Raw genomic sequence first — 26148 nt, forward strand, 5'->3', positions numbered from 1 at the left:
TGGTAACAGCATCTTTTACTCAGCAGTAAGCAGACCATCTATCCAGAATGTATAATTACTGAAAGATTAAAGCAATGCCACAGGTTGTTTTTAAGATGTGTTTACTTGCTACATTCCCTGAAGCACTTGGCATTTAAATTAAAGTTATCATGTAGTACGTGATTACTTGAGGTTTCTATGTAAAGTATTAAAGAATATTTTAATTGTTCTTTTATGTTTAGATATGTACTTTTAACAGAATCTTTTCAGAATGTGTTTTAACATGCACGTACCAAAGATCATGCATTCAGATTCTCTCCTGAGGGTGTGGGAACTTGGTTCCAAATCTGACAATTTGACTATTTCTCTCACTGTTTCTGTGAATGTTTACATCTTTTGTTTATGTCTCCCCTTTCTTTCCTTCCTTAGAAATCTTCATTTCCTGTAAATTACTCACTAGACTTTTCAAAAAAAAAAATCTTGTGGGTTTTTATTTTGTTCTAGTCATCACTGGTTGAGTGATTACTGTCACTGCCTTCACTGTCACTATCACTGTCACCTCCATTGTTGCCATTACCAGCCTTGCTCTTGCTGTGATTCTCATCACTACTATCAGATGCACTGTCACTGCTGTCACTGTCACTGCTATCACTGCTGTCACTGTCACTGCTATCACTGCTGTTGCTGTCGCTGCTGTCACTGCTGTCACTGCTGTCACTGTCACTGCTGTCGCTGCTACTGCTGTCGCTGCTATCACTGTTGTCACTGTCACTATCGCTGCTGTCGCTGCTGTCACTGTCACTGCTGTCGTTGCTATCGCTGCTATCACTGTTGTCACTGTCACTACTATCACTGCTGTCACTGCTGTCGCTGTTGCTGCTGTCACTGCTATCACTATCTGATTTGCTGTTGCTGCTGTCACTGCTGTCTGATTTACTGTCAGTATCACTGCTGTCACTATCTGATTTGCTATTGCTGCTGTCACTGCTGTCTGATTTACTGTCACTATCACTGCTGTCACTACTATCTGATTTGCTATTGCCGCTGTCACTACTGTCTGATTTACTATCACTGTCACTGCTGTCACTACTATCTGATTTACTGTCACTACTGTCACTGCTATCACTGCTGTCACTACTGTCACTGCTATCACTACTGTCACTGCTGTCACTACTGTCACTGCTGTCTGATTTGCTGTCACTGCTGTCGCTACTGTCACTGTTGTCACTGCCATCTGATTTGCTGTCGCTACTGTCACTGCTGTCGCTGCTGTCACTGCTGTCGCTGCTGTCACTACTGTCACTGCTATCACTGCTGTCTGATTTGCTGTCACTACTGTCACTGCTGTCACTGCTGTCGCTGCTATCTGATTTGCTGTCGCTACTGTCACTGCTGTCACTGCTGTCTGACTTGCTGTCACTGCTATCACTGCTGTCTGATTTGCTGTCACTGCTGTCGCTACTGTCACTGCTGTCACTGCTGTCTGACTTGCTGTCACTGCTATCACTGCTGTCTGATTTGCTGTCACTGCTGTCGCTACTGTCACTGCTGTCACTACTATTACTACTGTCACTACTGTCGCTGCTGTCTGACTTGCTGTCACTACTGTCACTACTGTCACTGCTGTCTGATTTGCTGTCACTGCTGTCGCTACTGTCACTGCTGTCACTACTATTACTACTGTCACCACTGTCGCTGCTGTCTGACTTGCTGTCACTGCTGTCACTACTGTCACTGCTGCCGCTGCTATCTGATTTGCTGTCACTACTGTCACTGCTGTCGCTGCTGTCACTGCTGTCTGACTTGCTGTCACTGCTGTCACTACTATCACTGCTGTCGCTGCTGTCACTGCTATCACTGCTGTCTGACTTGCTGTCACTGCTGTCACTACTGTCACTGCTGTCGCTGCTATCTGATTTGCTGTCACTACTATCTGATTTGCTGTCACTACTGTCACTGCTGTCGCTGCTGTCACTGCTGTCTGACTTGCTGTCACTGCTGTCACTACTATCACTGCTGTCGCTGCTGTCACTACTGTCACTGCTATCACTGCTGTCTGACTTGCTGTCACTGCTGTCACTACTATCACTGCTGTCGCTGCTGTCACTACTGTCACTGCTATCACTACTGTCTGACTTGCTGTCACTGCTGTCGCTACTGTCACTGCTGTCACTATCACTGCTGTCGCTGCTATCACTGCTGTTGCTATCACTACTGTCACTACTATCACTGCTGTCGCTGCTGTCACTACTGTCACTGCTGTCGCTGCTGTCACTACTGTCACTGCTGTCACCACTGTCTGATTTATCTTTGCTACTGTCTGGTTTGCCATTGTCATTGCTCCCATTGTTACCGTTGCCATTACTGTCACTATCATTAGCATCTGATGTGCTGTCACTGTCATCATCATCTCCTCCGTTTGAGTCACTGTCATTGCCATTATCTTTTGATTCATCAGAGTCATAACCAGGATCTCCTCGGCTATCACTGTTATTGTCACCTTCAGAATTGACATCATCATTATCATTAGACTCATCACTGCTGTTGGGATCGTCTCCTTGCATGGATTCATCATCAAACTCATAACTGTCATATCCATCACTAGTACTCTCACTACCTGTTTTGCTGTGTGCAACCTTATTTCCGGGTTCTGATTTCTGACCAGGTCCTTGTATGTTGTCAATCTCTCCTGGTGTCTTGACGTTTCCTTTGCCCATGACCATTACATGTTGTCTTTTACCCTGTTTATCTTCACTAACTTTCCCAGCTTCTTTGGTAATATTGTTTCTGTTGCCACTATTGGGACCTTCAATTTCTATTCCCTGTGGAAATATGAAGAAAAGAATGATTGGTTAGTTGGTGTTATGCTGCCAAACTGCATTGGTCTGAGGAAGACTGACTGGGGAAGGTAACCAGAGGAACAGAAGTTCAGCTTCCAATACTTCATAAACTTCTATTTGTGAAAATGTGCTTTATTCACATGAGAGAACTCTGGTATTTAGATTATAAAACAACCCGTTTGCATTTTTACTCAGTAGGAACTTGTGTGAACAGTTACATGGTGAATCAGTTATTTAGTATTAGACTTGTAAAATTGCAGTCAAATTTTCAGAAGTATCTGCTTTTAAAAATTGTTCTGTATCAAAGTCTAGTAAGAACTCTAACTTTCCCATTAAATATTCACGTAGCTTAGGTGCAAAAAGAGATGAGCGCCTATTACGATTTATTTTTATGTTACCATCAGTGAATGGAGAGGGAGAATTTAAACTGCCATTGAAGGAAATCAGTTTCACAAACTAACCTTATCTTGGCTCTTCCCAATAGCACTTGGCTCTGATTCATCAGTGATTTTCTTTTCCACAGCTTTGTTTTCTCTGTGATTGGGTGTTTGCATGTCTTCTATTATTTGGCTATCTTTATTTTTGAGAATACCATCAGAATCCTCCTCACTCTTGGAAGTGTTGTCTCCATCGATGTCATGGGGATCTTCTTTGTCTTCAGGGTCATCATCTTCACTACTAATTGAATTTTGCCCTAAGCTATTATCATTATCTTCTTTTCCATGAGGCTGACCCTCTTGGCCCTTGCTGTTGTTACCAGTGTCCTCTTTTCCATTCCCGGTTTCTTCACCTTCATCATCACCAGAGCCTTTGTCTTCATCCTCCTCTGCCCCATTCCCACTAGGACTCCCTTCAGAATTATCCAGACCAGCATCTTCTCCATTGCCAGCTCCACTTCCCCCTGGTGTTACTCCTTCCTGATTCCCATTTCTCTCACCTTCTCTCTGAGGTGTTATTTCACTTGTATTACCTTCATTTCCACAGGAATTCCTATTTATTTCATCCTCATGGCCTGTACTGTTACTGCTTCCATCTATTTGATGTCCATCTTCTTGGACAACAGTGGCATCCTCACTCTGACTTGCATCTCCAACATCTCCATTGTTTGAATTCTTATCAGTTTTTCTATTAACATTGGTCCCATTTACAATTCCAGCATTGTCGAGAATGCTTACTTGTCCCCTAATGCCATTTGCTGTGGTGCTACCTTCTTTTGCATGTATCCCATCATAACCATATGTTTCTGGTTTTCCTGTGACCCCATTTTGATCTTCAGTATTCCCCTCTTCATTTACTAACATGGAATGTGTAGAGGAACTTTTCCCTTCTACTTCTCCCCACTCAGAGCCATTTTTTTCTCCTTTGTAACCATCTTCAGCATACTGTTGCCTTCCTCTTTCATTTTCATGGGGGACACTACCTTCTTTGTTGGTGTCATTGGCATTTAACTCATCCTGGAGAAGAGAAACAATTCAAAGTAAGTTGTAGATATCATCTTGAAGCACAACGAACTGAAAAGATGAGCATCAGTTTTCTGGAAGTTAATAGAATTTTAAGAACAGCTTAGAAACACATTTTATATCTTATACCTGTATTGGCACTTTTGCTCTCTCTAGAAGTTTTACATTCACAGATTTGTCAACAGCATGTCTCTCCAGTGGCTTGATTTGAGGAACCTACCAAAATGAAAATATTGGAAACTGAAAACATTCTGATTTTGTGTCCATGCATGCATGCACACATGCATGTGTGCACACACACAGACACACATTTTCCCCTAAATAAAGAAAAAAAATATAGAACACAAAGGCCAAAATGTGATCTAATCAGGTAGAAAACAAAAGTGGTTTGTTTCATAGTTTATGTAGAATTTTAACTAGGCATACAGATAATTTTCACAATGGTATTACCAATTTTATTGAAGTACTAACCAGACTACTTATCTCAGGAGAATTGTCTCTTATAAAAATGAGGAGATAGACCTGTGGTGTTTCTGTACAAGCCTCCCACACTAGCACAAGACCCACCTTAAGTATAACCTGGCCAAAACCTCCAAGAAAATAGCAGGTCTGACAAGAGCCAGGGCAGAAACAAAAGCTAGTAATATGCTACTTCTATGTCCTTCAGGAGTACATTTGAAATAGTTGAGAAAATTCTCAACTACATAAATACCGATGTGCTGGATATTATGAAAACATACCAAAATGTTACCCTTAGCAGCTGGCTAATACAATTACAAATGGTTTAATTTTCCTAACTTTTTCCTTCTTGGTGTTTATCTGTATATTCCAAATTTTCCCCAAGGAGCATTAAAAAAAGTATATGAGTGAAACATTTTCTCCTATGTTGAAAAAAATCAGATTTTTTCCTGTTTTCATTTCTTGAAAATTTCCTAAAAAATGCAGGCCTCATTGATATTAGAATGAAATTGATAGGGCATGAGCAAAGATGGCTAAAGTCTCCATGACTTTTGGGCATTGAATGTAAATTAATCTCAATGAATTTTACAAATTTGTGTGTTATCGTTGTACAGGGTCCATGCTAATCTTCTCTTTATTGTTACAATTTTACTATACGTGCTACTGAAGGGATTACAATCTGAATGAATTTTATTCTAATTTTTTTAAATTTATTCATTTTTGAGAGACAGAGAAACAGAGCTTGAGTGGGGCAGGGGCAGAGAGAGAGGGAGATACAGAATCTGAAGCAGGCTCCAGGCTCTGAGCTGTCAGCACAGAGCCTGACACAGGGCCGGAACTCAGAATGGCGAGATCATGACCTGAGCCGAAATGCTCAACTGACTGAGGATGCTCAACTGACTGAGCCACCCAGGTGCCCCTAATTTGAATGAATTTTAAAAGTAATAATTCGGGGTACCTGGGTGGCTCAGTCAGTTAAGTGTCCAACTTCAGGTCAAGTCATGATCTCATGGTTTGTGAGCTCGAGCCCCATGTCCGGCTCTATGCTGACACCTTGCTCAGACCCTGGAGCCTGCTTCTGATTCTGTCTCCCCCTCTCTGCCCCTCCAGTGCCTATGCTCTGTCTCTCTCATGTCTCTCAATAATAAATAAACGTTAAAAAAAACAATTAAAAGTAATAATCCATCTGACAAGACATGAGTTTCAATTTGAGTAATGGGAGCATGAATTGGAGTGCATATTTGGATTTGTGGAGACCCCCAAAAATATCTTGTTAAAGTCTTTCATGCAAATCTAGATATTTAGACACAACTTATCTGCAAAATCTTAAATATATATTATTTGATGTTAGGTTAAAAGAGATAGGAAAGTAAGGAGAGTTTTCTGAGGAACACATACTTACTGGAATGGCCCATGCTGCTGACCAAATGCAAAAATATATAATTATCTTCATTTTCTTTAGGAATATTAACCTGTTTTTAAAGAAAAAAAATAACAACATGAAATTACTTATAAAGCAAAAGATGATAACCACTAATAATAAGGTATTATTTTGGTCAAGAAGCATTTAACTTTTTCCTGGGCAAGAAGAAGGCTATGACAACTCAGTGTTCCAGAACATATCTGGAATGTTCACAGAGTCATACAGGGAGCATCATCAGGCTTAGCACTGAGGTCGCTAACTAGATTTTTTTCTGCCTGTGCCAATGAAGGGACAGAGCTGTGTAGTTGCAAAGGGCATAACCGTAACTTTGTCTTGCTGTTCTTGATGGTAATAACATTTCTTCTGAATAGTTTTATTTAAGTATTAACTAAATCTAAGATTATGCTTAAAGGATGAATTATTTATCATCCCCACACCAAATCCATACAAGTGGCAATAGTAGACTGTAAAGGAAAGAACTTCGTAGCATCAAGGAGCCTTGGCTAGTGGAAGGAACATGGAGTTTGGATTTAGGGACCTGGATTAAAGTTCTCCCTTTGCTACTTGATGTGTGAGCTTGAGAAATTTAAATAGTTTTATTAAACCTTTATTTCCTCCATCTGGGATAATAATACCTGTGCTTTAGGATTATCCCAATTACCTTAGCAGAAGAATCTTCTCTGAGAAGCATTCTCTGACTCAAAGTCAAAGGGCATTTGATATCTCTATCCTCTTTACGCCTAGTAGCTTCTGCAAACTTCACTGGTAGCATATTGTACTATTTGAGCATAGTCTGGTTATATATATGTTCCCCTGATCTACTGAGAGCTCCTGAGGCCTAGGAGAATGTTTTGGTGATCACTGTATTCCAACACTCAGTACAGAAAAAGATGGTTTTTAAAAATTGTTGGTGAATAAATACTTACTGGTATAAGCACAGCCTAGTACCGTTCTGGGTAGTTAGCAATCCCTTAATAAATGATAGCAGTTATTATGTGGAACTTCTAACAACATGATCCTTTATTCATGTTAGAATTAACATTCAGAAATGGTATAATTAATAGATAGATAGATTGGAATAGACATTGTGTAGTACATGTGAATCAAAAATTTAAATTGCTATTACTGAAAATTATATTTTTTGATGTAATGATGCTATATAGAAAGGGAAAAAGTTTTACTCCTATTTCATGAACTCCCACTGGGTTTATAGACTATGGTAATACATGTCGTAAGATAGCTTTGATTGAATTTAATGTTGATAGTGGAAACATAATAAAACCTCAGTGAATGTCAACCGTCATAGAATTATTGGCAATTCCTCACAGGAGAGAGGACATGGTTTCGGGGAGAAAAAAAAGGCTTACTCTTATAGCCGTTCAGTAGAAAGCCAAGAATAGCTAGACCTCCTTTAAAAATACTGTGGATTAAAAATGAAACTGAGGTGACCTCAGGACAAGTATAATACAGAGTTCTAGGGCATAGATGTTAAAGGGCAGCTGTTTAGTAAGCAGGGGTTACACTGTACTTTGCAGTACCAAACCTAATTATTACATAGACTGCAGAAGGCTGGTATACACTGTGATTTGGAGGAACCATGGTGTCCTAGAAAGGTACCTGTAGTGAACATCAGGGTTATGTGCATCCCATTTCTAAACTGCAGTCCAGCAACCTGACTACTTTGGGTCTCTTTCAGGTCCATGCCAGAACAATTGCACAGTGCACCATGATGCTTGCCACTGTATCCACAGGTGAGTGAATAGCTCAAAAGACTGCTATAGAAATGGCCCTAGTTTTGTCAGTTTGAAACCTCTTTCATTTTCCAAACCTATTATGATACCGTGAAACAGAAAAAGTATGTGATAGAGGTCGGAATCTCCAGATATCCTAAGTAGAAGTATTCTAATCTAGCTTTGAAAACCCTAATGTCAATTGGCAAGAAAAAAAAAACTAATCTTTTAGGCGGAAAGTTGATTTTTTTAGGGACCAAAAAATTAAATGTAAACTGGGATTCATTCATTCATTCATTCATTCATTCATTCATTCAACATTTGAAGACCTAATGTGGGCCAGATACTCAGCCCTGGAAATAGATATGAGCCCTACCCTCATGGGGCTTATCACTGAGTGGATTAGCCAGACTTTGAAGTAAATGTACCATAAAGTGTTGAATAAAATTCCTAAATCGACGTTTATTTCCCAACAGAATCAGTGTTTAAATGTCACTATTGTTACTGTTTGAGAGGAAGAGATTGTTTCTTTCCTTTTTTATTAAATCTCATCACATCTTATATTGCATTGGTGAGACTAAAAAAAATGTGTTTAGATTCAAGATTCTTAAAGATGGCTTGTCTAGATAAAAATAACAGTAATGGAGCTTTCATGAAGTGTGCGTAAAGTATTCTAATCACTCATTCTGTTGTTAATATTTTAGATTTAAAATATTTGCTTCATTTTCTATATACGTTTTCTGACTATCAGCAACTGATACTTTTAACACAGTGGCTGTAAAAAAAAAATTCCTGTTTTTCAGTGATGCAATACTTTTCTAGATGGAATTACCATCCCTACCACATAATTTTCTGCTATCTTTTAATACATAGTCTTGATTTGTCAAATCAAAAGAGAAGGGGAAAAATCTAATCATAAGGATTATTCACTTCTTAAAGTCAAGTCTGCTTCTTCTCTGAAATTCAAATTTCTACAGGAATCTGTTGGTTCTGAGTAAAGAGGATGTTTCATCTTACCTTAAAAGCCTTCAAAGGGACTTTGAAAATCCAGGATTTCTTATCTTTCTCTTTGAAGACTGAAAGTGGCTCACTGTCTTGGACTTTTGCGTGACAATTTTGTACCTGCTGAAATTTAAACTCAGTTTGATAATTTTCTCAGCCAATCACTGTTTAGGATCCCTGATATGGGGTTATAAAGTGTCACCGTGTCTATGAAGCACATAATAACTTCCCCCACTTCCTTCACATACTGATATGTATTTGCTTACTGAACCATTCGGTTCCAAAGGGACCAGACTTACTTTCACTTAATTAAATAGCTCCTGGAAGGCTGTTTTGCATCTTAAATATAGAGAATCAGTGTAACATATCTGAAAAGAGCCACTTAAACTCTGTCACCCTGGCATTTCTTGTCTTACTAAGGTTGGCAATCTAAGAAAACTCTAGGTTTCTTTAGTAAATATGACTACCTATTTAAGACTCCTATCATTCCTGAGGTAGGTATTAAAGTTTCTGTGCTATAATTCAAGAAACTGTCCACATGCAACAGCCTGACATTGCCTGAGGGGTCTTTAGCATATATAAATAGTAACTGTCATGCAATCTCTCTGACCTAAAGAAATACTTATGTGAGGTTTAAGAATGGATCAGTTTAGTATTCAAACTAAATTTTAAAAATAGATATTCAAAATACCAAAATTATTGTAAGATACCTGGATATGCAAAAGTACATACAGACAATATATTCAGCTCTGTTATCTCTCAGTTATTTGTGTTAGCTGTGAAGGACAAAATAGAAAACCAGATACTATTTTTAGCAGAAAGTTTTGCTACCCTGAACTCGCCATTCTATTGAACCCCATATGTATACCATAATGCAGGTATCCCTAAACCATTTATCTAGTCTGTGTGTTCAAAAACTTGACAATCTAGGTCTCTTTGTATATTTCTTCAGAACTTTCAGGAATATTCCAATCTTTTCTTTATGTTATAATACCAAAGGATGTGAACCACATAAAAGCACTAATATACCACTACCTAACAGTGGTGAGTTCAGGATTTATATATAGAACTATTACAGGGAAAACAATAATGTTGAAAGAGAATGAAGGGAATGGAAAAAGGATTTGCCATGAAGTTGTGTCTTCATAACAAGCACTTTGTTTTTATTTAGACAGCATGTTTATATGGATAGCTTAAAGGGCTTAACCAAATTTTAAGGAGTCCTGAGTCACTCCTGGGAGCAACTCAATACCTTCTCTCACACAGAGACACCAGTGGAGATTAGTGAACTAAGCCTCTCTTCCTTGTCCTTTGACTTGAATTAACATGATCTCAATAACTGATAGAACTAGTACAGAAAAATCATTGCTGATAAGATTTAAAGAGAAATACCAACCAGCTTGATCTAATTGACATCCATTGAACACTTCATCCAACTATAGCAGAATAAACATTCTTTTCAAATGCAGGTGGAAGATTTACCAAGATAGACTGTATTCTAGGCCCCCCCAAAAAGTCTCAATAAATTTAAAAGAATTTGAGCCATGCAAAGTATGGTTACTGACCCAAAAAGAATTAAATTAGAAGTCAGTAACAAAAGAAAGAAATCAGTAACAGATCTCTGGAAAATCTGAATATTTGGAAACCAAATTACATACTTCTAAATAACCAATCAGTAAAAGAGGAAACCAAAGAGAAATTCAAAATATATTGAATTAAATAAAAATGAAAACAGAACAATTGATCAAAATTTTCAGGATGTCACTGAAGCACTTCTTAGGGGGAAATTTATAGCACTAAATTCCTGTGTTAGGATAGAAAAAGGTCTCAGGGTGCCTGGGTAGCTCAGTTGGTTAAACATCTGACTCTTGATTTCAGCTCAGGTCATGATCTCACGGTTGTAGCATTGAGCCCCCTGTCCAGCTCTGTGCTGAATGTACAGCCTGCTTGGGTTTCTCCCTCTCTCTCTCTCTGTCCCTCCCCTGCTCTCATGTGCTCTCTCTAGCCCTCTCTCTCTCTCTCTCTCTCTCAAATAAATTAACATTTAAAAAAAGAAGAAAAGGGGCGCCTGGGTGGCGCATTCGGTTAAGCGTCCAACTTCAGCCAGGTCACGATCTCACGGTCCGTGAGTTCGAGCCCCGCGTCGGGCTCTGGGCTGATGGCTCAGAGCCTGGAGCCTGTTTCCGATTCTGTGTCTCCCTCTCTCTCTGCCCCTCCCCCGTTCATGCTCTGTCTCTCTGTCCCAAAAATAAATAAACGTTGAAAAAAAAAAAAAATTAAAAAAAAAAAAAAAAAAAAGAAGAAAAGAAAAAGGTCTCAAAACAATGACTATGACTTCTGCCTTAAGTAACTAAAAAAAATTAAATTCAAATTGAGTAAAAGGAAATAAAAAATCAGAACTACAATCAGCAAAATAAAAATATAATAATAATAATAATAATAATAATAATAATAATAGAGGAAAATCAGTGAAACCAAGAGCTGGATTTTTAAGAAGCTTAATAAGATTTATCAGACTCTAATCAGACTAATCAGAGAAATATGAGAGAAGACATAATTATCAATATAAGGAATGAGAGAGATGAAAATACTACAGATTCTATAGACATCAAAAGACAAAAAGGGAATACTAAGAACAACTTTATGCCAATAAATCCAACAATTTATAGAAATGGATAGATTCCTTGAAACCACCAGAGCTCACCCAAGAAGAAATAAATAACTCTACATCTATTAAAGAAGTTAAATTCATAGCTAAACACCTTCCCCAAGCAGCCTCTTTTCATTTCATACTCTCTCTGTCCCTTTTAATCTAAGCCGTCAGTGTCTCCACTGATACAAATTTTTCAGGAAGCCTTCCATGAATTTCACTCAGTCATACAAATGTCATATCCACAGACCTTTCCACATAATCCCTTCTGTACCTTTGGCATTTGCTAAGATGACTAAAGGACAATGCCCTGAAACTTCTTAGAGGACCTCTGGTTTGAGTTAAAAGATCCACAAAGAACCCTCTTAAACTCTTGCAAATATTCTGATCTTTGGATAACTTTCCTGGGTTTCAGCAAAGGATTGTAGAGTCATACCCTCAGTCTTTTTTCTAGATCATGCCTTCCCGGCAGTGAATCTCTTAATTTTAGCATCTTTTGCTATTGGGGTGGCAGAGATTTTTCAGTTACTGTCAGGTGCTAGTTCATTTTTCTTTAACAGTTCTCAATGTATTTATCTCCTCTTGCATATTACTATAAGCAACAAGAAGGAGCCAGGCCCCATCTTCAACACTTTGCTTACAAATCTCCTTAACTGTATATCCAAGTTCATTGCTTACAAGTCTGCCACATAACTGCAGGACACAGTTCTGCTAAGATATCTTCCATGAAGATAACAAAAATTCTCATTCCTCCAGATTCCAGTAATGCTTTGCTTACTTCCTTCTGAGACCACACCAGCTATGACTTTAACATCTATATTTCTACTAACAGTCTTCCAGCCTCCACCCACTGGCAAATTCTAAAGCCACTCCCACGTTTTAGGAATTATAGCAGCACCCCACTTCCATGTTCAGAAATCTGTACTAGTTTTCTATTGCTGCCTAACAAGTTGCCAAAAATACCTCTGCTCTTAGAGATCTCATTTGGCTGGGTTAGCTTTATCCAAATAATCTCTTTGCCTTAAGGTCAGCTGATTACTAAACTCAATTATATTTGTCAAATCCCTTTTGCCACATAATGAGACGTAGTCATGGAAATGATGCATCATCATATTTACACATTCTCCTCACACTCAAAGGAGTGGGGATTATATAAGCAGAAGGATCATTAGGGGTCATCTTAAAACTCTGTCTACCATACATTTTAATCTATAGCGAAGGAAATAGATCAGTGTCTTCATGGGCTGGGGGAAAGGTAGAAAGAAGGGATGGTAAAGGGTCATGAGGAAATTTTTTTTTAATGTTTTTATTTATTTTTGAAGGAGAGAGAGACAGAGCATGAGCAGGGGAGGAGCAGAGAGAGAGGGAGACATAGAATTTGAAGCAGGCTCCAGGCTCTGAGCTGCCAGCACAGAGCCCAACGCAGGGCTCAAACTCACGAGCCGTGAGATCATGACCTGAGCCGAAGTCGGACGCTCAACCCACTGAGCCACCCAGGCACCCCGGAAATTTTAATAGATACTTTTTACTATCTTAATTGTGGTAATGGTTTCGCAGTTATATACATATATCAGAACTTATCAAAATATACATTTTAAATATATGCAGTTTATTATGCGTCAGTTATACCTCAGTAAAGCTATTGGGGAAAAAGTAATTAACATATTTCAAATCTTGTAAATTAAGGAGTTAAAACTGTGGTGTTAATAAGGGCATCCCAAAGGGAAACATAAAACCCAATTTATTGTGAAAACCAAACAATTAACTAAAAGTTAAGATCTAAACTCAGAAATCTACATCGGTTTAGTAACTAAGCAAGTTATCTAAATACCTTAATTAGAATTGTTATTCTGTTCCTAAGAGTTTGAAATGAAACCCTTAACCTAGTTGCTACTCTACAACTCTGAACTATCTGCCTAAATTTGGATAAACAGTATCATAAGGGACTTGAATAGGGGTTCTGTCTATATGGGCAGGTATACAACATCACTACCAGGCATTTATGATTAGTAGAAACTTAAAAGACAAAATGTCCAGTTCAACTGCCCAATATTGAATTAATGCCAGTGCAGTTGGAAATTGGTACAATATTATTTTTTAAGAAACAACTATAGTTTTCAGCTATAGAAACATTTTTTTAGATACGTCTCTTTTAGCAAGGGGAAAAAAGCTAAATTAAACTACTAGGACTGCAACAAAATAAAATGCTTTTGCACATCAAAGGAAACCATCAACAAAACGAAAAGGCAACCTACTGAATGGGAGAAGATATTTGCAAATTATATAGTGGGTAAGGGGTTAATATCCAAAATATGAAGAACTTACTTACACAATGCAAATAATCCAATTTTAAAATAGGCAGAGAAACAATAGACATTTCTCAAAAAAAGATATTCAGATGGCCAATAGACACATGAAAAGATGTTCCAAGTCACTAATCATCAGGGAAATGCAAATCAAGACCATAGTGAGATGTTACCTCACACCTGTCTGAAAGGCTAGTATTGAGAAGACAAGAAACAACAAGTGTTGGTGAGTATGTGGAGCAAAGGAGCCCTCTTGCACTGTTGGTGGGAATGTAAACTGGTGCAACTTCTGGGGAAAACAGTGTGGAGGTTCCTCAAAAAATTAAAAATAGAATCACCACATGATCCTAGTAATTCCACATTACTGGGTATTTACTGAAAGAAAATGAAAACAGTAATTCAAAAAGATATATGCAGCCCTGTGTTTATTGCAGCAATAATGCTAACAATAATAGCTAATAATAATAATAATAATAATAATAATAATAATAATAATAATAGCTAAAATATAGAAGCAACCCAAGTGTCCATCTTAGATGAATGGGGGGTGCCTGGGTGGCTCAGTCAATTAACCATCCGACTCCTGCTGAGGTCATGATCTCATGGTCTGTGGGTTTGGCCCCACATCATGCTCTGTGTTGACAGCTCGGAGCCAGGAGCCTGCTTCAGATTCTGTGTCTCCCTCTTTCTCTGCCCCTCCCCCTCTCATGCTCTGTCTCTCCCTCAAAAATAAATAAGCATTAACAAAAAAAATTTTTTAATAGGTGAATGGATAAAGAAGATGTAATATATCCACACACATACATATACACACGCATATATGTATACATACACACACACACACACACACACACACACACTACACAATGGAATATTACTCAGCCATAAAAAAGAATGAAATCTTGCCATTTGTGATGACATGGATGGACCTAGAGGATACAATCCTAAGTAAATCAAATCAGAGAAAGACAAATATTATATGATTTCATTCATATGCAGAATTTAAGAAACAAAACAAATGAACAAACAAAAAGAGACAAAAGAATAGACTTAAATACAGAGAACAAATGGGTGATTGCCAGAGAGAGGTGGGTGGGAGGAATAGGTAAAATAGATAAAGGAATTAAGAGTACACTTACCATGATGAGCATTGAGTAATGTGCCCAATAGTAGAATTATTGAATCATTATATTGTACACTTGAAATTAATATAACACTGTTAATTATACTTTGAGTTTAAAAAATAGCTTTTTGAAAAGTGGTAACCATTTCTTCTGGATTCCTTATTCCATTTCCATCAAGTCTACAATTGGCATAACGTTCTCTCAAATACCTTAATTAATGAGAGTATTATAATCGAACCTCAAGTAACAGACATGTCTGTTGGTTAGTCTTAGCGTCCACTGTCTTATGACTGAGAATACAACAATTGCTACATCACATAATATTTTCTTGTCGTGAAAAAAAAATCAGTTTTTCTCTTTTCATGGGCATATATGTTATCACCTCCAGACCTGTATCTCAGATGTTGAGAACTAGTAAAAAGTAATGATTAAGATCAGAGACTTTGAAGTCAGATATATCTAGGTCAAACTGCTGCCTGTTACCTACTCTGTGACTTTGGAAAAGAAACCTAGTTTCTCTAAGATTCAGTTTCCTCATCTGCAAAATTATGTTATAATACCTAACACTTACTGAGCACTTAGAACACGATATGCCCTATACACAATAATCTAAGCCCATTATCTCATGTAGTCCTTGAAATGATCATACATGGTAACACTGTTTATCCACATCATAGGGATTAAGAAAGTGGGTCCTAAGTTGGCACAACCAGTAAGTGACAGAGCCAAGATTTTCTGACCTTTGAACATGGCTTTTAGCCACTGCACTGAATTAATTGCCTACTTCATGATGACTTTGTGGAAGTAATGTATGGAAAACTGCTCAGTGTCCAGCACACACACATAAATCCTAATAAGGGGAGCTATTATGAATTTCATGATTATTTATGAAGTCTGAGCCCTTTCCTTGTCACTGCCCAAATGTTCCTAGGATTATTTGCACCGTGATTCCTTTTAAATAAGACCCCAAAACTTTGGCACTTATTTTATTCAGTACTATAATTACTAGTATTTGGGGAAAACAAAAGTCTAATGGCCCTCATTCTCTCTCTCCTACTGAGTGCTAAGTCTTCTAACAGGTTTGCTTCCCAGTCTCTCGGTCCTACTCCCAAATCTCTCACACAGATGCTGTGAGGAAGTGGAGAAAAGGAACCTTCTTGCACTGTTGGTGGGAATGTAAATTACTGTGGCCCCTGTTGAAAACAGTATGGAAGGTTCTCAAAAAACTAAAAATAGGGGTGCCTGGGTCGCTCAGTCAGTTAAGCATCTGACTTCAGCTTAGGTCATGATCTCACGGTTTGTGGGTTTGACCTCTGTGTCAGGCTCTGTGCTGACAACTCAGAGCCTGGAGCCTGCTTCAGATTCTTTGTCTCCCTCTCTCTCTGCCCCTCCCCCACTCACGCTCTGTCTCTTTCTCAAAAATAAGTAAACATTAAAAATTTTTTTTAATTAAAAATAAAACTACCATATGATCCAGCACTTCCACTTCTGTGTATTTATCTGAAGAAAACAAAAACATTAACTCAAAAAGGTGTATGCACTCCCATGTTCATTGCAGCATTACTTAGCCAAAATATGGAAACAACCTAAGTGTCCTAATCTAGTAATCATAATTGATGGATTAATGGATAAAGAAAGTGTGGTATGTATATACAATGGAATATTATTCAATCATAAAAAAAGGAAGCAATATCACCATTTGTGACAACATGAATGGACCTTGAGGGCATTATGCTAAGTGAAATAAGTCAGACAGAGAAAGATAAATAACATATGATCTTATGTGGAATTAAAAAACACAAAAACAAACAAACATACAAAATTAGCTCATAAATGCAGAGAAGAGATAGGTGGTTGCCAGAGGCAGAGGGCAGGGGAGATAGGCAAAATGAGTGAAGGGGGATCAAAAAGTACAAACTTCTAGATGTAATATATAGCATGGTGACTACAGTATATAATGTATTGCATATTTGAAATTTACTAAGAGAGTAGATCTTAAAAGTTCTCATTTTTTTGGTGCACCTGGGTGACTCGGTTAAGCGTCTGACTTCAGGTCATGGTCTCACAGTCTGTGAGTTCAAGCCCCACATTGGGCTCTGTGCTGACATTTAATGTTTAATAAACATTAAAAAAAAAAAGTTCTCATTTTAAAAAAAAAAAATGTGGACAAGCACCAAAGGCAAGGGAAACTGAAGCAAACATGAACTATTGGGATGTCAAGATAAAAAGCTTCTGCACAGCAAAGGAACCAATCAACAAAACTAAAAAGCAACCAGTGGAATAGGAGAAGATATTTGCGAATGACATATCAAAGGGTTAGTATCTAAAATCTACAAAGAACTTATCACTCAAACTCAACACTCAAAAAACAACCCAATTAAGAAATGGGCAAAAGACATGAATAGACACTTTTCCAAAGAAGATATCCAGATGGTTAACAGACACATGAAAGATACTCAGCATTGCTCATCGTCAGGGAAATACAAATCAAAACCACGATGAGATATGATCTCATACCTGTGAGAATGGCTAAAATTAAAAACACAAGAGAAGGCATTTGGGTGAATCAGTCAGTTGAGTGTCATTCTTTTGGTTTTGGCTCAGGTCATGGTCTCCCAATTTGTGAGTTCAAGCCCCACATTGGGTTCTGCACTGGCAGTGTGGAGCCTGCTTGGGATTCTCTTTCTCTCTCACTCTCGCTCTCACTCTCGCTCTCTCTCTCTCTCAAAATAAATAAATAAACTTAAAAAAAGAAAAATAAGTAAAATCAACGACACAAGAAATAACAGGTGTTGGTGAAGATGTAGAGAAAGGGGAATGCTCTTACACTGCTGGTGGGAATACATACTGGTGCAGCCACTCTGGAGAACAATATAGAGGTTCCTCAGAAAACTAAAAATAGAACTACCTTACAATCCAGCAGTTTCCCTATTGTATTTACCCAAATCATATAAAAATACAGATTCGAAGAGGTATATGCACCCCAATGCTTATAGCAGCATTATCAACAATAGCCAAACTATGGAGAGAGCGCAAATGTCCATCGACTGACAAGTGGATAAAGAAGATGTAGTTTACATATACAATGGAACATGAGCCATCAAAAAAATGAAATCTTGCCATTTGCAGTGACATGGATGGAGCTAAGAATGTATTATGCTAAGCGAAATAAGTCAGAGAAGACAAATATCATGATTTCACTCATGATGAATGTAAGAAACAAAACAGATGAACATATAAGAGACTATTAATGATGGAGAACAAACTGAAGGTTGATGGAGGGAGGGGGGTAGGAGATGAGTTAGATGGGTATTAAGAAGGGCACTTGTGATGAGCACTGGGTGTTGTATGTAAGTGATGAATCACCGAATTCTGCTTTTAAAACCAGTATTGCACTGTATACTAACTAAAATATAAATTAAAAATAAATGTGATCCGTGATATTCATTGCTGTTTCTTATATTAGCAAAAAAACCCAGAAACAACCTAAATGTCCATCACTAGGGGACTAGATGAATGAAGAATGATATATTTTTAAATGCATAACATAACTGGGGTGCCTGAGTGGCTCAGTCAGTTGAGCAGCTGACTCTGGATTTTGGGCTGGTCATGATCTGATGGTTCATGAGATCAAGCCCCATGTTGGGCTCCATGCCTATAGCACAGAGCCTGCTTGGGATTCTCTCTCCCTCTCTTTTGCCCCTCCCATCCTTCTCTCTCTCCCCCTCTCTCCCTCTCTCTTTCTCTCTCTCTTTCTGTTTCAAAATAAATAAACATTTTTTTAAATCTAAAATATATAATTATATAACTATATAGCAGTTAAAAAGAAATGAACTAGAACTCTACATCTCAACATGGATAGATGAAAAATAAATAGTTAAGAAAAACAGTATAGTCACTGATATGTTTTCTGTCTTTACAGTTTTGCCTTATACAAAATGTTGTATGAATGAAAACATACAATATATAGCCTTCTTTCTGGCTTCTTTCACGTAGCTTAATACATTTGAGATTCATCCATATTGTTTTAGATAGCAGTAGTTCCTTACTGTTGTTCAAATATTTTGCCCAATTTTTTATTGAACTGTTTCCTATGTAACACTGCTCTAAAATATAAAATCTTAGGAAGGCTTTTTTAATAATAATATTTTTGTGATATTATTGACATTCAGAAATCTTCAGTTCTCTTGGATTTAGATTAGAATCCATTGGCTATTTTGAACAAAGTCATTTAAGAAAATCCTCAGTTTATTTGAAGCACTTAAATCATACTTTAATTTTAAAGAAAAGACTCCCAAATTAAAATAATCCATTGAGTGAAGCCTACTTATTTCTTTTTTTTTTTTTTCAACGTTTATTTATTTTTGGGACAGAGAGAGACAGAGCATGAACGGGGGAGGGGCAGAGAGAGAGGGAGACACAGAATCGGAAACAGGCTCCAGGCTCTGAGCCATCAGCCCAGAGCCCAACGTGGGGCTCGAACTCACGGACCGCGAGATCGTGACCTGGCTGAAGTCGGACGCTTAACCGACTGCGCCACCCAGACGCCCCGAAGCCTACTTATTTCTTGATCATACTTTCAATATCTCTTTAGTAATAGGATTATGCAAATTGAAAGAAGAACAGTGTTACTGAAGTCCTCCAACCCTTAAAGAATATTGTGGACAAATCGAATTCAACGGCATATAAAAAGAATTATTCACCATGATCAAGTGGGATTCATTCCTGGGATGCAGGGCTGGTTCAACATTCACAAATCAATCAACATGATACATCACATTAACAAAAAAAAAAGAGAAAAACCATATGATCCTGTCAATCGATGCAGAAAAGGCCTTTGACAAAATCCAGCACCCTTTCTTAATAAAAACCCTTGAGAAAGTCGGGATAGAAGGAACATACTTAAAGATCATAAAAGCCATTTATGAAAAGCCCACAGCTAACATCATCCTCAAGGGGGAAAAACTGAGAGCTTTTTCCCTGAGATCAGGAACACGACAGGGATGCCCACTCTCACCGCTGTTGTTTAACACAGTGCTGGCAGTTCTAGCATCAGCAATCAGACAACAAAAGGAAATCAAAGGCATCAAAATTGGCAAAGATGAAGTCAAGCTTTCGCTTTTTGCAGATGACATGATATTATACATGGAAAATCCGATAGACTCCACCAAAAGTCTGCTAGAACTGATACATGAATTCAGCAAAGTTGCAGGATACAAAATCAATGTACAGAAATCAGTTGCATTCTTATACACTAACAATGAAGCAACAGAAAGACAAATAAAGAAACTGATCCCATTCACAATTGCACCAAGAAGCATAAAATACCTAGGAATAAATCTAACCAAAGATGTAAAGGATCTGTATGCTGAAAACTATAGAAAGCTTATGAAGGTAATTGAAGAAGATTTAAAGAAATGGAAAGACATTCCCTGCTCATGGATTGGAAGAATAAATATTGTCAAAATGTCAATACTACCCAAAGCTATCTACACATTCAATGCAATCCCAATCAAATTTGCACCAGCATTCTTCTAGAAACTAGAACAAGCAATCCTAAAATTCATACGGAACCACAAAAGGCCCCGAATAGCCAAAGTAATTTTGAAGAAGAAGACCAAAGCAGGAGGCATCACAATCCCAGACTTTAGCCTTTACTACAAAGCTGTCATCATCAAGACAGCATGGTATTGGCACAAAAACAGACACATAGACCAATGGAATAGAATAGAAACCCCAGAACTAGACCCACAAACGTATGGCCAACTCATCTTTGACAAAGCAGGAAAGAACATCCAATGGAAAAAAGACAGCCTCTTTAACAAATGGTGCTGGGAGAACTGGACAGCAACATGCAGAAGGTTGAAACTAGACCACTTTCTCACACCATTCACAAAAAGAAACTCAAAATGGATAAAGGACCTGAATGTGAGACAGGAAACCATCAAAACCTTAGAGGAGAAAGCAGGAAAAGACCTCTCTGACCTCAGCCGTAGCAATCTCTTACTCGACACATCCCCAAAGGCAAGGGAATTAAAAGCAAAAGCGAATTACTGGGACCTTATGAAGATAAAAAGCTTCTGCACAGCAAAGGAAACAACCAACAAAACTAAAAGGCAACCAACGGACTGGGAAAAGATATTTGCAAATGACATATCGGACAAAGGGCTAGTATCCAAAATCTATAAAGAGCTCACCAAACTCCACACCCGAAAAGCAAATAATCCAGTGAAGAAATGGGCAGAAAACATGAATAGACACTTCTCTAAAGAAGACATCCGGATGGCCAACAGGCACATGAAAAGATGTTCAGCGTCGCTCCTTATCAGGGAAATACAAATCAAAACCACACTCAGGTATCACCTCACGCCAGTCAGAGTGGCCAAAATGAACAAATCAGGAGACTATAGATGCTGGAGAGGATGTGGAGAAACGGGAACCCTCTTGCACTGTTGGTGGGAATGCAAATTGGTGCAGCCGCTCTGGAAAGCAGTGTGGAGGTTCCTCAGAAAATTAAAAATAGACCTACCCTATGACCCAGCAATAGCACTGCTAGGAATTTATCCAAGGGACACAGGAGTACTGATGCATAGGGGCACTTGTACCCCAATGTTCATAGCAGCACTCTCAACAATAGCCAAATTATGGAAAGAGCCTAAATGTCCATCAACTGATGAATGGATAAAGAAATTGTGGTTTATATACACAATGGAGTACTACGTGGCAATGAGAAAAAATGAAATATGGCCTTTTGTAGCAACGTGGATGGAACTGGAGAGTGTGATGCTAAGTGAAATAAGCCATACAGAGAAAGACAGATACCATATGGTTTCACTCTTATGTGGATCCTGAGAAACTTAACAGGAACCCGTGGGGGAGGGGAAGGAAAAAAAAAAAAAAAAAGAGGTTAGAGTGGGAGAGAGCCAAAGCATAAGAGACTGTTGAGAACTGAGAGCAAACTGAGGGTTGATGGGGGGTGGGAGGGAGGAGAGGGTGGGTGATGGGTATTGAGGAGGGCACCTTTTGGGATGAGCACTGGGTGTTGTATGGAAACCAATTTGACAATAAATTTCATATATAAATAAAAAAAATAATAAAATAAAAAATAAAATAAAATAAAAATTAATTCAAAAAAAAAAAAGAATATTGTGGAATATGTTAAAGAATTACAGAAAAATTTATCCCTTCAAGTGTCAAGACTGTTCTTAAAAGGGATATTACTTATGAACAAGATAAGAAGTTCTGACTTGAAATGGATTATTATTATGACACTTGTCATGACTGTTTTGTTATATGATTTAATCCCTTGAAGGATTTTATTCTTTTATATGGATGTTTCTAAATACTCTTCTAGCATGGGAGCAAGTGGAATTATCATGTGCAATGTTGAAGAAAGGAACAAACATTGACAACAATGCTTTTGTCAGTGGACAACATTTTCAAAAGTCATTTATCAATCAATGGAATATAATCCTGAAGATTAAAAAACTAAGTTATATGGTAGAAGATGGTATTATGTGCTTCAACAAACTAAATTTAAAAAGTGATTCTAAAAGTTTATGACAGTACATACCAGTTAATAATACTAATATTGAATGTGTTTTTCCATTAATGAATGTTCAGTGGACAAGAAGAAACTAAAAAATTTTCCATGGACCACTGTAGAAACTATGTCACAATGCAAATTAAACATAGACTGTAATGCAAAATTTTATAAGTAAATTTTGCAAGGTAAATAACTGTTAAAGACAATCAAATCATGAGGGAAATATGATTAAAGAAAGAGGTATGTAGTTTAGATATTTTTAAAATTTGTTTCAGATAAACAACAAATAATTTAGTATAATTCTGTCCCATGCAATATTTTGTCTTTTATCTCAATTTATATTAGCATAGGTGATTAGAAATCACTCAAATTTAACTGGGCATTCTGTATTTTCATTTGCTAAATCTGGCAACCCTAGGTTGGATTCAGTAAGAAGATAGTCTGCTCTCCAAGTGGTCATTTTGTGATTTTATTTTTTTCTTTTCAAAAAATGACAGTCAGAAATCTGAGGAGAATCAGTGGTCTCACACTCTGGCACAAGCATTCATAAGCCTTAGTAGGTTGCAGGGAATTCCTAATCTCATATCCTATCACCTCCCAGACCAATTCAGAGGAGAAAAACAAACTAGGAAGGACTATGCTATAGAATTGTTTAGATAAAGCTGCCACAACTGAACTTTTCTGGATATGAACAGCTACTTCAGTCTGAAATAGAACTCTTCCAAGACTAGTTGTACCACCTTTGGCTACCATTCATATATAGCAAATTTGTAGAGAAAGGCATTGGGCTAAGGCTCCATGAAGGACACAGGTGATTTGCTCCTAAGGAGTCTCCATTTTTCATATCATCAGTGGTTTTCTGTCAGTTACCTATTATGTTACATACTTTGCATGTCTTACCTATAGTATTTTTATTGTATTAACATTTATATATAAACTTTGTGGCATTAATTAATATAAATATATTCATAAATTATTTTAGTTAAAGCAAACTTTTAATATCCAACAGCTTTTTTTTTAAGTATAATTGGCATACAATGTTATATTAGTTTTAGGGGTATAACATACTGATTCCACAGTTCTGTACATTACTCAGCACTCACCACAATAAGTGTAGTAACTATCTGTCATCATACAACATTATTATGACTTTTTTTTTAAGGTATAAGTGTTTTTATTTAAATTCCAGTTAGTTAACATACAGGATAATATTAGTTTCAGGTATGCAATACAGTTATTCAACACTTCTGTACAACACCTGGTACTCTCCTTAATCACCATCATCTATTTAACCTATCCTCCCCACCTGCCTCCCCTCTGGTAACCATCAGTTTATCAGTTCTCTATATTTAAGAGTCTGTTTCTTCATTTACCTCTCTCTTTTTCCTTTTTTTCCCTTTGCTCATTTGTTTCTTAAATTCCTCATAGGAGTGAAATCATAGGGTATTTGTCTCTCTCTGAGTGACTTATTTCACTTAGGATAATACTGTCTAGTTCCATCTATGTCATTGCAAATGGCAAGATTCCATTCTTTTTTCTGGATGAGAAATATTCCATTTTATACGTGTACCACATCTTCTTTATCCATTCATCTATTGATAGACACTTGGGTTGCTTCCATAAGCTATTGTAAATAATGCTGCAGTAAACATAGGGGTGCATATGTCATTTGAATTAGTGTTTTTCTTTTATTTGGGTAAATACCCACTAGTGGAATTACTAGATCATGTGGTAATTCTGTTTTTAATTCTTTGAGGAATCTCTGTACTGTTTTCCACAATGGTTGCACCAGCTTACACTCCTACCAACAGTGCCCGAGGGTTCCTTTTCTCCACATCCTCACTAATACTTGTTATTTCTTGTCTTGATACTAGACATTCAGACAGGTGTGAGGTAGTATCTCATTGTGGTTTTGATTTGCATTTCTCTGATGATTAGTGATGTTGAGCATCTTTTCATGTTTGTTGACCATCTGTATGTCTTTTTTGGAGAAATGTCTGTTCAGGTCCTCGGCTCATTTTTTAATCAGATTGTTTGGGTTCTTTGGTGTTACGTTTGTAAGTTCTTCATATATTTGAGATATTAATTCCTTATCTAATATATCATTTGCAAATATCTTGTCCTATTCAGTCGGTTGCCTTTTTGTTTTGTTAATTATTTCCCTTCTATGCAAAAGCTTCAGTATATAACAGCTTTGATAGTCAATCCTGATTATTGAAAGATTCCATATTTGGTAATTCACCAACTCACTGATGTTTATTTATAACACCCAAATCAATATTACAGTCATTTTATGGTCAGTTGAGGACATGAGCATGCACAGAGAAACAAAAAAATTGAGTTGTCTTACATGTAAGTTCCTAGCTGAGGTCAAAAAATGTAATGCTTAGAGTTCTTGTTTCAGCTGTCATACTGTAAATAAGTGTCCTTTCTGTGGTCTATTTAATGCCACACTTTAGTATTTTGTACTTTCTGTTTATGATTTTGCTGTTTAAAATTGTCCCCAACCACAGTACTGAAATGGTATCTAGTGTTCCAAAATATAAGAGGGATGTGATGTGTCACATGGAGAAAATACATGTTCAGTGAACTTCATTAAGGCATGAGGTATAGTGCTGTCATCCATTAATTCAATGTTAATTAATCAATATATATTAGTAGAGTGTCTTGAAATAGAAACACACAGAAAACAAGGATATGTATTGATCAGTGGATGAAAATGTTGTGACCCATGGTTCATAGGAATCTAACCCAATATATCCACTAGAAGCAATGGTTCAGTGTTTAAGGCAACTGAACAGAACATAACTACCTTGATAAGAAGAATCAACTGCGTGTGTGTGTGTGTGTGTGTGTGTGTGTATTTATATCAGAATCAGTTTTCCTGAAATATATTACTTACCTTTACTATGTGTGACACACTTTGATAATCTCTCATATTTCCTTTTAATACTTACAAATGTCTGAACTCCCTGCATTAATTTATAACCCATTAATAGATTATGATTAGCAGTTGGAAACACTGTTCTAGCACAGAAAGAACAGCAGTTTTTTCTAAGATTGTAAATAAAGGTGGTATTCAGTGTTTATGGGAAAAATAATGGGACAAGTTAAATGATTGCATTCTGATGAAATCTGAAAAGTGGTATCAGTACTGCATGTTTTTTATTATTTTTCATCCTTTCAGATACATGTTAGTTTCTATTTTCCCATTGGATATATAGCAGCCATTGAATGTAAGAACTGTTTAATTCATGGACACTATTTTTCTTTTGAATTTGAGGGAGTTCATAACCTTTTATAAATGAAGCAGTAAAGAAAAGAATGGTTTGTGATCAAGTTTAAGGCAGAAGGCCAGAAACTTCATAGGTGAAAAAGCGGACAATTATTCTTTGCATGCTAAATAAGACTGGCTAATATCTTTCAGCAAATATTTGGCTGGAACAGTTCTGTGTGGGATATTGGTTTGAAGGGGCAATGGCAAGATTGTCCCAGCTTTGTTCTGCTAGGTTATTAGCCCAATTTAGTCCAAATTAGTCTGTTCTGATATAATAAAGGAAGAATTTCTATCATGATTATTAATTCGTTTTTAATAACATAGCAGTGTATTAGTCAGGATATAGTAGAGT

At 37.3% G+C, this 26148-nt stretch overlaps 2 protein-coding genes and 1 non-coding gene across 10 annotated transcripts in view; 1 reads left to right on the forward strand and 2 right to left on the reverse strand.

Moving 5' to 3' along the window:
• LOC147581892 (uncharacterized) overlaps positions 1-26148 on the forward strand; it is a 262965-nt gene that overhangs the window by 177166 nt on the left and 59651 nt on the right. For all 7 annotated transcript variants that reach the window (XR_015250355.1, XR_015250357.1, XR_015250358.1 and 4 more), the window contains exon 3: positions 7858-7912. Coding sequence is in view for 3 of the 7 variants with exons in the window: in XM_086704626.1 (XP_086560752.1) it covers positions 7858-7912 (55 nt within the window). In the remaining 4 variants the exon portion in view is untranslated. The remainder of the gene's footprint in view (positions 1-7857; positions 7913-26148) is intronic.
• On the reverse strand, positions 315-6191 carry DSPP (dentin sialophosphoprotein). Of its 2 annotated transcripts, XM_086702913.1 has the most exons (6): positions 6141-6191; positions 4409-4495; positions 3281-4273; positions 2246-2801; positions 1154-2110; positions 315-1006 (listed from the first exon to the last, which is right to left on the reverse strand). In XM_086702913.1, the coding sequence occupies exons 1-6, from the start codon at positions 6189-6191 to the stop codon at positions 480-482; spliced, it is 3171 nt and encodes a 1056-aa protein (XP_086559039.1). In that variant the 3' UTR covers positions 315-479. The 2 variants fall into 2 exon arrangements, with proteins under 2 accessions (XP_086559039.1, XP_086559038.1); XM_086702912.1 differs by having other exon boundaries at positions 315-2801.
• On the reverse strand, positions 5308-5414 carry LOC112859146 (U6 spliceosomal RNA). The gene has a single exon (XR_003223463.2). It is a non-coding gene; the product is annotated as a U6 spliceosomal RNA (small nuclear RNA).

This window comes from Puma concolor, chromosome B1 (genome assembly GCF_028749965.1).
Source record: "Puma concolor isolate L17-30 chromosome B1, mPumCon1.1.hap2, whole genome shotgun sequence".
NCBI lineage: Eukaryota > Metazoa > Chordata > Mammalia > Carnivora > Felidae > Puma > Puma concolor.